This window comes from Micromesistius poutassou (genome assembly GCF_964030765.1).
Source record: "Micromesistius poutassou genome assembly, chromosome: 15".
Taxonomy (NCBI): Eukaryota; Metazoa; Chordata; class Actinopteri; order Gadiformes; family Gadidae; genus Micromesistius; species Micromesistius poutassou.
In genome coordinates, this window is record NC_140285.1 from 10,211,370 (window position 1) to 10,227,380 (window position 16,011).

Here is a 16,011-nt window from a genome sequence, read left to right on the forward strand (position 1 = left end):
TTAAATACATGTTTTAATTAACGGCTCTGACAAAGAACGCCCTCTGCTGGACTTCCATGCTCAATAACAAACGTATCCAGCCAACTCCAATATCCCCATGCAGGCCAAACAATGCACCTGCATTTGGATTGAGAGCCAGAAACAATGATGGCCTGAGTAAAAGCATTTTTTTCTGCTGTGGACCCTATTCCTGTGTCAGATATAACCTGTGAGCCTCCTATCATTTCTTTTGATGTAACTTTTATATTGCAAATACTCCTCGGTAATAGTTTGTTTAATCTACTTAAAAGTAAACTCACTGACAAACCTGGGGGAAAACTTTCCAAGACCAGGAAGTCATAGATCCAGGTAACTATTATTGCAAACGATTGAAACAGAGCCTTAATTAAATGACGTGCAAACACACATGTGAATGTTACATACATATTTAGTTGCTGTAGTGATAACTTATCTAATGTCTAATAAATGGGATCTAATAATGTAAGGGCCTGTCATATTGTTTGACTAATTGAGTTGCAGTCCATTACAATTATTTTGCTTCAGATTTCTTGCCTCTGTATGCAGAGGCGGTATTCAGCTTGACTAACAGTGTAAGTAATAGCAAATGTAGCACTCCACCTGGGATCATGAATTTGCAGCCCATTGAAGGTTGATACTATTAGTAGTGGTGGGACCCCATTTGATAATTTTGCCCAGACCCCCTGATTCAAATTGATACTGGCCATGTATCTATGTTTTGTGAGGACATCTACAGGCTTCTTTGAGACAGCAGCTAAGTGCCAGGTGATGATGTCATACTGATGTCTCTTTCTAAAATGTACATGACAAGTGACAGCAGCACCCTTTGAAGCAGAAACTGCATTAAAACTCATGTTCACCTATGTCACCTATGCCCAAATAAGAAACAATTTATGGATGACATTAATAACGTATAACTAATGCATTATATCGACGAAAAAAATTCGGAGAGACATTTAACCATCTTGTCTTTAGATGGCACTGTCGCAAATCAAGTGGGTTTTTGTTAACGTCGAAGCGACGTCGCAGTTTGTGATTGGTTGTCGTTTCTGGGGTCAAACAACTCTGCGCATGCTCAGAACGTAGTTTTATGCCGGACCGCAATCTGTCATATCAGCATAGGGTGTTATTTCTCCTCACAGACTCACAGAGATTTAAATAACTTCCAACCGAAGGAATATCAGATATAATTGTCCCGCCTAACGACCTAACTGGATTGAACGTTCAGCCCAATATCTCTGTCACTCACCGGCGTAACGAACTCAGAATGAGGAACGGTTCCAAGCGGAAAGAAGAGATCCATCTCGTCAACGGAGGTGTGAAGCAGTCCACATGGGGCAAAGCCTTCAACAGTCATGCTGTCTGGGAGGAGAAGGTAAGCAGAGGGCCTCGGACGGCTAGTCTACAAGGACTGTAGTCTGTAGTAGTGTAGTTTGCAAGTCTTAATTGCCATATAGTTGAAGCTATTCGCTCGTCGTCATCGAAGGATTGGAAGGAAACGCTATTCCCCCTAGCGTTGACCTTAGCAGGATAACAGTGTACACAACTAACACTTGCTGGGAATTGCTTACTCTTTTCCCACACAAGCTTTTGACCCACAATTAAAGCAATTACAAACCAAAACTACAGCGCTTTTATCCATCGTTTTACCCACAGGGTTATTCCAAAGGTTCTCTTATTTTTGGGTCCTATTTTGTGCATACATATGAATGTCATTCATTAAAATCCCATTAGGCAAGTATGGTAATGAATATCTCCACATTAATCTTGCCAATCTTTTCTTAAACAGGATGAATTTTTAGATGTCATTTATTGGATCAGGCAAATCATTGCTATAATCCTTGGTGTGGTATGGGGTGTCGCGCCACTGAAGGGATTCTTGGGAATAGCCATGTAAGTATTGAATGTTACCGTTTTTTTTTACCATGTAATGGCATGGCAGTAAAAAAAGGCTTGTCAATTTTAAGGATGGTGAAATGACTGCATTTGGGTAATCCTATTGTTTTTTCTTTTAGATTCTGCATCATCAATGCTGGCGTCCTCTATGTGTACTTCAGTAGTTTCCAGCAGATTGACGAGGAGGAGTATGGGGGCACCTGGGAACTCACTAAAGAAGGCTTCATGACATCTTTTGCTTTATTTCTGGTAAAGTTTCTCAACTCTTTATGCAAACAATTAGACGTTTTACCTAATCAAGTGAACAGGCAGTTTAAATCAGGTTTAAGCAATGCCTTACAATTTAAATGTTCTGAGGATAAAATATAAAATTTATTTAATTTTTCATCTGCCAGTTTTCTGGCTTAAAGGTGTTAACTCTCCATCAAACTATTTGCATGTTACTTTCCTCGTCACTCTCTCTAATGCTGGCATACACAGTCCACCTTCATCATTTTCAACTGACGAGATTTAATGCAGTTTTATGGGCTTCTGTTTAGGGCACGCCGTTATATACATTTCTATATAATACCTCTTTCATGACTCCTTTATTTGACTCATTACATTTTACATTACACTGCATAAAAGGACATAACAATCAAAAGCACTTTTAGTAATGCTGATTGGATTCATGCTTTATTTTATTGAATGACATTGATAATAACTATAGAAAATCCAATCACTTTACCTTTTATTTTTTTTATTTTTTAACAAACATAAGTTTTATAATGTCCCAATCTTAATCATCTTAAAGGCTTCCCATCACAATTAATTTAGACTATAAAATGGCAAAGTCCATATCTTTATTCCATGATTCTATAATGCCACATTCTATAATGCCACGCGATGAACGCCTCTAGTCTCAAATAAGACTCAATATCATGGATGTTACACTTAATTATAATTAATATAATAATTATTTGCAGTCTGTTTGAGGACATGTTTGGAAATATACTAAACTCAAGAGGAAATATCATGGCCAATCCCATTCCACAGATTGTATGAGGCAATGCAACGTATGCATTTTCACCATGTCAATTAGCCTTTTGAGAAAGTATGCCAATTGTGGTTCTGAACCCCCTGGTGTGGAGCATTATGTAGCTCACACACTAACCCAGCACAGTACCCCGACCACCATACTCATCTTGATTGTATTTGATGTTCTTCTCTTCCCAGGTGGTGTGGATAATATTTTACACAGCACTTCATCATGAATGAGAGAGGACCGCCGGGGAGAATTCATTCAAACAAACATTTCAATTGAAGGAAAAATGTCAAGACACAGCATAGAAGTACAAGGAGGGAGAGCGGTAACAGCAGGACCTCTTCCTTGAGCAGTGAGCAGCTCCTTTTCGAGAACATCATTACTAAATACATAACAATACGTCTTGACAGTCTCAGAGGTACTTCAGGTACCTCTGTATCCCTTCTAAAATATGTTTTACTTTCTCCAACCGACGGCATAATGATCCATTAAGAAACACTATTTAACTTAAAAGCAGTGGGGAAAGTTACTGCAATTCCATGCTGGAACGTTGATGTTATGAAATGTTTTAATTCATGTTTTGAAATGATGTCATCATTGGTCATTGGTAAAACAATGTAAGCAACACATGTCAGTCTTTAAGAGTGTAATGCAACAGTCAATTTTTGTGATAACAAAGTAATACATTCACATTTTTGTTTTTCCTTTTCTTACTTTTCAAGATTATTCTGCTTTATTTGCCCCTATACCTAACATGTGATACATGTAAACAAATATTTAACTTTAAAATTGGCTGAACAAAATCAATCAGTCCAGACCTAACAGTTATGATGCTGCCACACTAGGAGACTGCGTAAGAAACAAAGAACAATATATGCATGTATTGAAGGGCATAAAGTCCATGGAATAAAGCTTAAACTGTTATATGCACTGCCATGATTTGCTACTAGTATGTATGGTGTCATTTGTCTTGGATGGATTTTAAGTAGTGGATATAATTAATTTAAGTTTCTGTTTTAGTTTTTCATATGTAGCTTCCTGATCAGGTCTTACCTAATGTTTTGAAATTTGTTTAAACACCCTGATTTGTTTTTATCAATGTCCCATTTTGATTTAAGTCCATATTATGTCATGCTGTTTTTTTTCTATGTATTAGTTATATCTCAACTGATGTAACAGACCGCTCAGTATTTTATAGTGAATACATTTTAATGACAGCCGTTGCAAGGTGACTAATGATAGAGTAGGTACATCATGGAGGGTTTTTGCGAGGATTGTATTTTCTGACTGGGCTCTTTTGAAATATCACAATAAAGTGGGCTTTGTGTAGCCTCCATTTTCCAGGAGATTGTCTGTGATTGATTGTTTATATATTGTCTTAACCATAGACAGTAGTAGGGTTAGTAAGTATTTTTAAAAGATGGCCTTAGTATGGGTTGTTGAAAAATATTAGCTATTTGAAAAAGTAAAATTACGAAGCATGATTGTTATATTTTTCAGCTCACTCAGAATAATGTTGCGTACCAAGTCTTTGGGTGACATTCAGAAATTCGAAATCCCGACATGTGACGTCACCGTCCGATTGAGAAATATGTGACGTAGAAGCCAAAATGGCGACTCCCCTCTCCACGATGAAATTTTGGAAGCCGGGTAAGTAATGCAAAACACGCATTTTGTTCATAAATACATTGTTTCTGTTTCAATATATATCAGTAATTCATTTGTCATGGATTATTGGACTGTCATCAGTCCCCTATGACGCACCTTTGGGTGGTAGCTGCGTGATATGCAGACTGCAGCTAGTTCATCAATGGGTTCCGCTGCCTGGACAGAGTAGCAATGCAGGACTGCACTATGTCTCTAGGTCTCAAAGTATGACGGTTTACAATGAATTGGCAGTGGTGCTGTTTATGTTGGCTGAATGTTTTGTGTTCCATTTCCGTACCATACCGTTATCCTAACCGCAAATGGCATATATGCTTTTCTTAATAAACGATAAACACAACACGTATTTATTTAATGTGCATTCCAGTTCCCTATGTTGTTGCAGTAGCTGTGTGTGGAAAAAACGATTATAAATCTTCCCTTTACTACCCAATTCTGCTCCACCAGGATCAGAGGCTCCAGGGATCACAGAGGAGCGGGAGCTCACGTCTGAGACCACCGGTTCCCCAGTCATATTCAACCCGCATACTGCTCTCTCCATAGAGAAGCAACGACAGAAACTCCCTGTCTTTAAGGTTGCCCACAACTATCCAATAGTATTACATGGATGAAAGACCTATTAGTTAACTCATTTGTGTGACTGTATATTGTTAATATATGTCCATATTTACACTTCATCATGTAAAGATGAAGATAACACAATAAGACAAGTCAGTATTGTACCCTCTTCTACACAATATATTCTATTCATATTTTCCCTACAATATGTTTCCAGCACAGAAACAACGTATTGTACTTAGTGGAGAGCTACCAGACGGTAATCATCGTCGGTGAGACAGGATGTGGAAAAACAACACAAATTCCTCAGGTTTGTATGGCTCTAGATTCAGTTACGCTCCTTGAACCCAGAACAATTTGAATGCATCCGGATGCAACAAGATTTGGAAGTTCCTACATTGAATATGCACCAAACAAAAAAAGCCGCAGTGCTCTCCAATGCAGCAGTTGAATGGTGTCCTTCAACCGGCTTATTCCCCATTGTGAATCAACACAACCTTCAAAATATGCTTTGTGTTCTCTTTTGTTCAGAACAAATGAGCCCAAACTTTTCTGTTTCATGCCTGGTCTGCTATACTCATTGAGTCCCTATCTCTTTCCCTCGTCGCTCTTATTCTCTTTGTCTTTCCTGCCCTTTTGATGTTCCTCTCCTCAGTACCTCCTGGAGGCTGGCTGGGCAGCGGAGGGAAGAGTCATCGGAGTGACACAGCCCCGCCGCGTCGCGGCCATTTCTGTAAGGTTTTAAACTTGAATATACATGAACATCAAATGGCAAATGGACTGCATTTAGGCAGTGTCAGTCAGCCAGCTCGTCGGGAGCAGTTAGAGTTAGGTGCCTTGCTCAGGGACACCTCGACACTCAGCTTGGAGGAGCTGGGGATTGTTGGATGGTTACCAGCCAACCCGCTCTACCTCCTGAGCTACTGCCGCCCCTGCAAACTCACCAATCACCTGCTAATGTTCACAGAGATGCAGTTTGAAAAGAATGAAAACAGACTTGACTGAGATGTCTTCTGTCTATCTTCTGGTAGGTTGCTAACCGTGTTGCAGAGGAGAGGGGGGCCCTCTTGGGACATGAGGTGGGCTACACCATTCGATTTGATGACTGCTCTGATCCCCAAGCTACCAGAATCAAGGTATTACTCCTTCTGAATGTCGTTCATCCTCCGACATATGCAATATCTGTTCATCAGTGTATATGCTTATTCGTGCCTGTCTTTGTTAGTTTCTAACAGATGGCATGCTGGTGCGTGAGATGATGGCTGATCCTCTTCTGAAAAAATACAGGTAGCAATATATATTATTATACAGGAGCATTGCACTCAAGAAGGAAAGCCATTTTTGATCTATACCGTCTACTGTGTTCATAATTCCCAGCGTGTTGATGTTGGACGAGGCCCACGAGAGAACCCTGTACACAGACATCGCCATTGGTTTACTGAAGAAGGTAACGTTGATATATGGCCCTTCATATACTGCCTCACAAAAAGATTATCGTTGTGTACACTCAACAACACTCACATCTCCCCATCATTCCCCATCTCACGTCATTTAATGTCCCCGGCTGCCGTTCCTCTCCTCCCTGGAATAGATTCAGAAGAAGCGGCGAGACCTGAGACTGATCGTGGCCTCTGCTACACTGGATGCCAAGGTGATTATGTTTCCTCCCAACACCTGCACTGAAGCAATGCCTTTACAAGAGATCGCTAGATATCTTATCTTAGCAAGATATTATCTGGCAAGGTGTCAAATAAAGTGGATGTAGCACAAAGTATTGTTCATCTTGACATAAACATCATCCCCATTATATCTCACTTGTATTGAGATGCTGCATTAGTTTAGTGGAGTTTTGACGGAATAGCTAAAGGCGTATTTTTTTCTTTTCATCTTGGTATGCTCAAATATTTTATTGGCTTCATCTTTCCTCCTCTGAAGAAATTCCAAGAGTTCTTCAACCTAAACGAGACTGCAGATCCTAACAAGGACACATGTGGTATACTCACAGTAGAAGGTCGCACGTTCCCTGTGGATATGTTCTACACCATCAGGTAATTCAAGGAACTGCCAACCTGAATAACAGCCTTTGTATGTAGCTGCAGGCAGTATGGACGCTAAACCCTTTTGTTTGCTGTCCTTGTTTTGTTCTTCAGTCCTGTACCAGACTATGTGAAGGCCACGGTGGAAACTGTGATGAAGATCCATGAAACAGAAGATGATGGAGATGTTCTTGCTTTTCTCACTGGGCAGGTTAGTAGCCATGTTTTATCCCCTCTGGATAAGGTGTTTTACTTTCATAGACATATAAAGGGTGCCTTTTTTTAAGACTCTCATGAATAAGAGTATGTTTGTATGTGTTTATGTATCTGTTGTTGTCTATTGGGTCTAGAGCCTGTAATAAAGTTTATATATCTAAATATTCTTGTGTGTGTTGTTTTTTTTATAGGAAGAGGTGGAGAAGGTGGTGTCTCTGCTGCAGGAACAGGCTCGCTCTCTGTCGCGGTACGGCATGAAGAAATATCTGCGGGTAATGCCCATGTACGCTGGTCTGCCATACGCTGAGCAGATGAAGGTCTTTGAGAGGGCACCACCCACCGTCCGCAAGGTGAACGCTTCCTTTGGTGTACTAGTTCCATGGATTGTGTCCGTACATATTGTTCATTCAGGTTTGCTATAGTTGTTTGCAAAATGATGCATGTGCATTCACATCTTTGTTTTTTTCTCCCCACACAATATGTGTATAGCAGTTACACCTCCAAACCCATCCAGTAAATCTGAACCTCAACTATTTATACCCTCAGGTGATTGTGGCCACCAACATAGCGGAGACCTCCATCACTATAAACGGCATTGTGTTTGTGATTGACTGTGCATTCGTGAAGCTGAGAGCCTACAACCCTTCCACTGCCATCGAGTCCCTGGTGGTCAGTCCCATCTCAAAGGCCTCGGCCAGCCAGAGGGCTGGAAGGGCTGGCCGCAACCGCTCTGGGAAATGCTTCCGATTATACACGGGTACGCAGTAAATAAGCATGCCTTACTGTGTGTGTGTGTGTGTGTGTGTGTTTTCTTGTCACATTGTTTCCACCTCTGTGCTGTCTTGTCACAATCTGTCCACCCCTATGTGCCTTTTTAACAGAGGAGGACTATGAGAAACTGCCAGCCTCTACTGTGCCAGAGATGCAGCGCACTAATCTGGCCCCCGTCATACTGCAGCTCAAAGCCCTCGGCATCGACAACGTGCTTCGCTTCAGCTTCCTCTCTGTAAGGGAACCTGCTTTGCATCCCAAGCAAGGCTGGGATGTGCCTTGTGAAAGCTAATTTCATTGTAATTGCTTTCTTAGGAAAAAAAAAAAGATTAAGCATATTGAGAGCCCATTATTATGATGACTTCCATGGTGAAACTAAACACATTAACATACTTTGTTTACTTGCTCTACTTTATTCTCCCCCATGCAGCCTCCTCCAGCTCAGTCCATGATCCAAGCGCTTGAACTGCTCTATGCACTCGGAGGTAAAAGACAAATAGGGCAGCAGAATTGTACAGGGACTGTGGAGATAAGGTTTTAACCCTTCTGTTCAAACATGAAGTCCCCATCCCACCCAGGGAATTTCCTTTTCCATGTTGTGTCTGAACACCGACCCCTCCATCTACAGTAAAGTATTCAACCTTGAAACACCTTTCCATTAAATGGCCTTGAACCTGGTGTGTGCATCTGTGATCATGTGCTCAGGTCTGGACCAGTACGGACGTCTGACTGACCCTATGGGGGTACGGATGGCGGAGTTCCCACTGAGCCCCATGTTTGCCAAGATGCTTTTAGAGGCAGGGAATTACGGCTGCTCCAAAGAGATTGTAACCATCGCGGCCATGATGCAGATTCAAAATATTTTCGTGGTGCCATCCAATCAGAAGAAAGTGGCTGTGAGTTAAACATTGCTTGCAAAAATATTTGTTATATTTGACACACACACACACACACACACACACACACACACACACACACACACACACACACACACACACACACACACACACACACACACACACACACACACACACACACACACACACACACACCTCTAACACACACACCTTTAACACACGCATCTCATTCTGCAGGCACGTGAGCACCGGAAGTTTGCAGTGGCTGAAGGAGACCACCTCACCATGTTGAACGTGTACGAAGCTTTTCAAGGTACAACAAGCTTCCAACAAGCTCCTCTTTGCTGATGACAAAATAATAAATCCTGGCAAGGCTTTTAGGAGCTTACAAGTATTCCTACCATGCTTCCTTCTGCAGCACCAGAAGAGCTCCCAGTGGTGCCAGGAGCACTTCCTCAATTACAAGGGCCTCCTGCGCGCCATCACTGTGAGGGAGCAGCTCAGACGGCTCATGAACAAGTTCAAGGTGCCACGGACTTCCAGTGAAGGTGTGTGTGTGTGTGTGTGTGTGTGTGTGTGTGTGTGTGTGTGTGTGTGTGTGTGTGTGTGTGTGTGTGTGTGTGTGTGTGTGTGTGTGTGTGTGTGTGTGTGTGTGTGTGTGTGTGTGTGTGTGAGATTTGATCGGTGCATGGCGGGATGGGTGGTGTAACTCTTTTTGTATTGTCATCCAGGCGACCCAGACGTGATCCTTCGGTGCATCGTTGCTGGGTTCTTTGCCAACGCAGCCCGGATTCACCATTCAGGTTCATACAGGTGGGTCTTTCTTAGTTGTGTGTTAATGTTCCAACTCTTATAATCATTTGACATGAAACTATATTTACCCTCAATGCTCTCTGCAGGACATTAAGGGATGACCGTGAGCTTCATATCCACCCCAGTTCTGTGTTGTACGGTGAAAAACCTCCAAAATGGTGAGTCTTACTATTTTGGACCCATGGGCCGGTCCACATACCAGTATTGTCTAGTATGACTCCAGAATGTAGACACTGTTAGTTGTGGATTGGATTCAATATTTTGTTTGTTGGCCTCATCTATTAGCTTTCAGATAGGCTATAATGGACGTCAACACACAAGCTGTCTATCGTTTTCGCCTGTCAACCATTTTTACGCAAACCTCTTGAGACGGGCATCCATACACCCTGAAGTTCCCTTTTTGAGAAAAATAACATTTTGTATATTTTCAAACAATCAACAACCTGCCCCTTTCACTTCCATCCTAGCCCAGCTAGATCAATACCAGATGAAGTCAACAAATTTAATACTGAACCAATTTGTGAAATGTTGCTAAACCCTACAATCATGCTACAATCTCTGAATATTTTATTTATTTTATTTATTTATTTTATTTAATATAATATATGGAAAATATAATCCACTCTCTAGAATCATGTTGACAATCTATGAACATATGCCCTCAAGTCCAAAATAGCATGCTAATCTCGAGCATGTGAGGAAAAATATCCTCTTAGGATATTGAACTGGTACACTTACACATACATGGAATTCGTTTGAACCTTTTTACCATTTTAAATAAGTTAATCGATGGATTTGAGTGACTTAACTTTATAATGTATCTAATGTTTCTCATCATATGGCTCTCAGGGTGGTCTATAATGAAGTGGTGCAGACGGCAAAGTATTACATGCGTGACGTGACTGCTGTGGAGTCCACCTGGTTGGTTGAGTTGGCTCCACACTTTTACAAGCAAGCCCAGGTAAGCAAAACACACAAATAGTCATGGTATATGTTCAAATTAAATATTTTTTTATATTTAATTTGTATTATAATTATTTTTATTCCTAAATATATCCTAATGGGACCCATGTAGTTATAAAACATGCAGTTATAAAAACAGTAAAATTAAGTATGCCAACCCATTTTGCAGATATATTCCAGTCATATTGTTAGCATTTAATGGTGGACTCTTAACTGTGTCATGCATTGATTCTAACCAGATACATTATTCTCTGTGTTCCTTTAGCATGGGTCACTAGCCAGTAAGAGATCCCGTGTTCTCTGAGACCCACCCAGATCAGCTATGAAGACCACAGTTATCCCCACAGTTAAAGCACCACTGTGCCCCCATTCATCTTCCTGTTTATATATACATGTAATGTAACTTCTTGTTCATCTGCACAGTCACGCCCCTCCACAAAGGAGGCCCTATTTGGCCATGCTAGATCGGACACTGGTGATTTGCTTACGTTTGTAAGCGTTTTTTGTTATTTTTGTTATTTTGTCTAGAAGCCAGCGGAGTGTCTGATTGTGATTTGGTCAGTTGTTGGATGTGGCAGGAGTTCAGGATGTGCCTTACTTGTGTCCTTTCAGATGTGGTCAGATAGTGGCGACCCAACATACCTGTACATAGTAATAAGTGTGTTCAATGACAGCTCTGTAAGAGACTGACCTATTCCCTAGAGCTTGGCGTCTTCGTTTCATAAAGCTGTATATTTTCCTGTTGCAGTGCAGCACAAAAATTAAGGACATTAGATTGTTTGGATTTTCTACTTTTGAGGGAGTTATTTTTTTATTATCTTTCCACATAGACTGGGTGCCTCTTTCTGTTGTTTGTTTCTGGTTTGTTTTTGTTTGCAATGCAGAGCAAATTTTCATTTTCAAATTTTGGAAGCTTATCATCTTTAATTTGATTGTCTATTAATAACACATTAATGTTTCTTGCTGTGGCTGGAAATGTTTTTAAAATTTGTGTGAAGACCCCAGATTGAATGACAAATGTGAATGAGTTGTTTTCCTTCAGACTACTGTTTTCAAACTGTTGTCAGTGTACAACTGGCTATCTCAAAGTAGCCTTGATACCACACTGTGCCAATTTTTTATCAACCATATTTCACTTTCTATTCTCAAATGGAATGTGAAGGTAAAACTTGAGCGTTTGAATTACGAAACTGTGAATTCAAAAACCAAAATTAAGTGCCATTTGTTCCTGTGCTTGCATCCATTTATACATTCATCAAACAGCATCAGAAAGAAAGTAGCATTTATGTTTTTATCACCTCTTGCTGTATTGGTTATTTTCACTTAAAAATATATTTTTTCATTTGCATTTCCATACGTGTTGTCAGGATTGATGACAACGTTTTTGATTAAAACATTTCTTGCTATCCGTCCATGCATCCATCTTTTTGAAACCGGTTCTCCACTTTTGGTTACGGTGGACGCAGTCCAGGTGTCCCGTTTCCCCTGGCAACTTCCTCTAGCTCCTCCAGGGAGACCCCTATAGGTGTTCCCAGGCAGGCTGGAAGATGGAATCCCTCGAGGGCATCCTGGGTCTACCACGGGGGTCTACTCCCAGTAGGCAGTGGGTGGTACACCTCCAACGGGAGGTGCCCACGAGGCATCCACCACATCTTTAGTTCTTTTTTATTATTTTATTTTTTAAAAGAATGCCTACCTCATATTGTTTTCTCTTTTATCCTTATTTGTTTTTTATATATATATATTTTCAGTTGAAATGTTGGGTTAAGGAATTGAAAGCAATCAGTGAGCAAGGAAATAATTGTTCTTGTTTTGTTACATTTGGTTCATAAAAGTGAAATTGTCAAGTAAACTCTCCACAACGTTATGAACTCATGCCTGCATGATTTTCTTAGATGACGTATTCTTGAAATAACTAGATCAAGTGAGACCGTTAACCATTTTAAGGACAATACAATAATTACAAGAAATATTTGATCCGATTAGATAAGTAGAAACCTGATGAATTACTGCATGTGATGTATAGTAATATATTGGAAATCAGTGTATAGATTAATCACAAATATAGCAGTCGTATACAATGATTCATTAACCTTTGTGCTGGTACCCTGAATCTGTATGCAGCCAAACTATAACGTTTAAAACCATGTAGTTGTTTGACTATGACAAAGCGCTCTGTTCCCTTTCATCTCTCGAATACATCATCAAATAAAGTCGTATGTCCATGCTCTGAGGTGTCTGCCTGTGGATGCTGTGACTGTTGTTTGCATGCAGTGCCTTACTTATCCAGGGGGTGTCAATGTTGGACTTTGCAAGAATGGGAAGGAGCGTAACCGACGAGGATGATGTAAAGGTTTCAATATGCTAGTCTAAATCAGTCTTATAATTATGTATTCTAGACTCCACTGAGCCCCTTTCTCCTAGGCATGTATTTCGTCGTTGACATAGGTTTAGACATGAAAATAATGTTGCAGTAGTCGTCATATTTGTATAGTAGGCCTACTAGGCTATGTATGAACTGGGGTCAAGAGCGGGCTCCGGATGACCAGGCATGCATGAAAGCATTATTCAGCAAAAAAATACTTTTTAAATTAATTTGATTTAATTAATTAACGTATGCAAGGAAACGTTTTTTCCACCCGCTCTGCTGAAAATAAGTCATACCGTAAATACCTTCAGATATAGGTCCTAACACCACGTGGGGCGATAATTAATACGGAAGTACGATCATCACTCGTTATGTCCATGTTGTGGGTCCCAGCAGAAATATTCTAAATTGCAACTCACACATAGCTGCTGTGTAAAACCAACACAAAGTGTTGATGTTAGCTTTACCGTTAGTATAAACACCGCCTGTTGATTCAGGTGGTATACAATGTGAATTCAAACCAACATAGCCGATTAGCATTTATGTTACTATGGGGACAAATCAATAAGGAGTAAAATCGAAAAATCTAAATATGCTACTGGATTTATTCTAATGTCAAGTGGAGGTCCTAAATGTGTGAATCTGTGTTAATGCATTTCACAGTCTCATACCATAACCATATAGTTATCTTTTGTAGCTATTGTTCCAGTAATGCATTATAAAGATCTTCCAAAATGCTTTTTGAAATTGGAAAGCAGGTACAGCAAGGCCTACATTCTTAATTTAGCACACATTCCAACTCTTTGTAATGTAATTTCCCTTATTTAAAAGTGTACATTGCAAATAAATAATCCAATAAATCATGCTGATGTACTACACACTAAAGGCCAATGCTTTCAGTGCTTGCCGTTGATATTGTGTTATTGCTGCTATTACAGGATCCATCGGAAGCATAACATGTTGAAGCCCAGCTGTCGACGATCCAGAGTCAACCGAACACGAGAGGAGATTTGACCTGAGTGAGTCCAAGTGTCACTATCGCCTATATGGAAGTATAAGACAATATAGATGAAATATCTGCATGTGTTTTTGTGTTCCACTCAGTTGGCCATTATGGCTGTGCAACGATGGCCATGATACCAGGCATGACAGCCGGATGTATCAGTGATTAATAGTGGGCATGTGGTTTGGACGAGGCAGCAATTTGAACAGGTTGTGTGTATGAGGTTGACTGTTTCCCTTTGTGTTTCCGTGCTTCAAAAAAATCATTGACATGTTCCATCTAATTTAAGGAATGTTTAACTGTTTCTGGTGGTTTAATGGGAAAGGAAGTCATGTGTGAATTGTAATTACCCCTGTTCAAAGTTTATACGTGTTTTGAAAGAAAACAAACTGGTTAATTTTTCTCTCCTTGGTGACTATTCAAGCATGACGTGTTGAGCCTGACAGTTTTAAATGGTCTAGGCTGGTTCTTTAAAACACTGGTATAGCACTGTGAGCCCACGTGTAATGTTGGATAAGACCTGGAGAAGGTCAAAATGTTCTCGTTGGGACATTTTGTTCCAAAAACAATCAAATATCTGGCCACCTTCTTTGACCACATATTAACCAAATGTATTAGCAAGTTCAAAATAAGTAACTTAACACGCAGGCAAATAGCACAGAAATGTTCAAATAGACTTGACTAGAGTCTACATTTTGATTATGGCACGATCATTAGTAATGTGGATAATGACGGTCAAGAAGGTACAGCCATTCATAGTTCATTTCAGTCAGCTCAAACCGTTTAATGAGATGAGCAAATTTGATTCCTAAAGAGCAACATTTCAGACCTGGCAGGGAAAAAAGGTAAAAAGCCTGAATGCAATTGTATTTGATATCCATGATACCATACCACCTCATAAATCCAAATCAATATCATATATATGAACAACAGCTCTAAAAAACAAAAAGCCTTATCGCATTCATGATAAAGTGAATGGATGTGAATTAATATCATTCCATGAAAACAGGATACAGCTTGGCTGAAAATATTCCCCCCCCCCCCCCCGGCCCCTCACCAAAGAAAATTCAAGCAGGGGAGTGATTTTTACATTTGCTAGGTAGGATGCAATCAGTAGCCTGGAATTGCAGGGGCCTCCGTGGGTGACAAATTGAAAGTGTCTCGGCCTAGTTTATAGCCCTGATCAGGTCAAACGAAAAATATTGGAGGTCCGGGTGAGGAGACAGGCCCGCCTGGTGCAGATAAATGGACTGATCATTTCTTATTGAGAAACAATTCCTAAAAGGTAGTTTACTGTGTGACTGGGAAAGCGCCGGGACGGAGAGCAGAACCCGCGCCCACTGCTCCCCTCCCTGACCCTTCCTCCACCGCCGGAATTAAATGGATAGAGAGAACGCGCGTTTCTGATGGCACTCCTCCGCCGTAGAGACACTCCATTTGTTATGAAGTAGGGGTCCTGATGAAGTGTAGGGAGCGCCTCTTCCCTCCACACAACCCCCTCCCCCCCCCCCCCCCAGCCCCTCCACTTTCTTCCCTTCCCTTCTTTTTCAGGCACTACAAGGCCAGCCTTCAGTCTGCTTCACGTGAAATGGATGGAAGGAGCCGATTGAATTTTACACTCGCCTGCTCGTGATTTATGTGTTGGGTGTGAGGCGCGCTCACAGGCGGTGAAGCTCCACCAACACTAGCTGGTGCTCTAGCTCCTCTCTGGTCGTGGCGGTTGATACAGACCTGGTGCAGATGTGCTCGGTAAAGGCGGGATGTCTTTTGAGCTTTTTTTTTTGCTGTTTAAAATGCTGGTTTCTCCTCTCGGGGAGCTCCCT

At 40.8% G+C, this 16,011-nt stretch overlaps 2 protein-coding genes across 2 annotated transcripts; both read left to right on the forward strand.

The window, feature by feature from the left end:
* The first annotated feature begins 1,112 nt into the window (after window positions 1-1,112).
* Window positions 1,113-4,284, forward strand: rab5if (RAB5 interacting factor). The gene is made up of 4 exons (XM_084479364.1): window positions 1,113-1,393; window positions 1,808-1,911; window positions 2,034-2,163; window positions 3,130-4,284. The coding sequence occupies exons 1-4, from the start codon at window positions 1,286-1,288 to the stop codon at window positions 3,169-3,171; spliced, it is 384 nt and encodes a 127-aa protein (XP_084335490.1). The 5' UTR covers window positions 1,113-1,285; the 3' UTR covers window positions 3,172-4,284.
* A 264-nt stretch (window positions 4,285-4,548) lies between these two features.
* Window positions 4,549-12,214, forward strand: dhx35 (DEAH-box helicase 35; the record flags this gene model as incomplete). The annotated part of the gene is given in 22 exon segments (XM_084480099.1): window positions 4,549-4,588; window positions 5,051-5,178; window positions 5,379-5,471; window positions 5,817-5,894; window positions 6,193-6,297; window positions 6,387-6,448; window positions 6,539-6,608; window positions 6,753-6,812; window positions 7,097-7,209; window positions 7,312-7,408; window positions 7,605-7,763; window positions 7,960-8,170; window positions 8,295-8,419; window positions 8,615-8,669; window positions 8,890-9,080; window positions 9,279-9,349; window positions 9,351-9,354; window positions 9,460-9,589; window positions 9,773-9,854; window positions 9,941-10,012; window positions 10,704-10,815; window positions 11,083-12,214. Coding segments are annotated over 22 exon segments (2,097 nt in total). The 3' UTR covers window positions 11,122-12,214.
* Window positions 12,215-16,011: the final 3,797 nt, after the last annotated feature.

Excerpts from the sequence above, each read along its gene's own strand:
- rab5if (XM_084479364.1), top strand. The coding sequence starts at position 1,286 with ATGAGGAACGGTTCCAAGCGGAAAGAAGAGATCCATCTCGTCAACGGA. Across the intron at positions 1,394-1,807 it reads ATGCTGTCTGGGAGGAGAAG|GATGAATTTTTAGATGTCAT; the intron begins GTAAGCAGAGGG and ends TTTCTTAAACAG. Across the intron at positions 2,164-3,129 it reads CATCTTTTGCTTTATTTCTG|GTGGTGTGGATAATATTTTA; the intron begins GTAAAGTTTCTC and ends TTCTCTTCCCAG.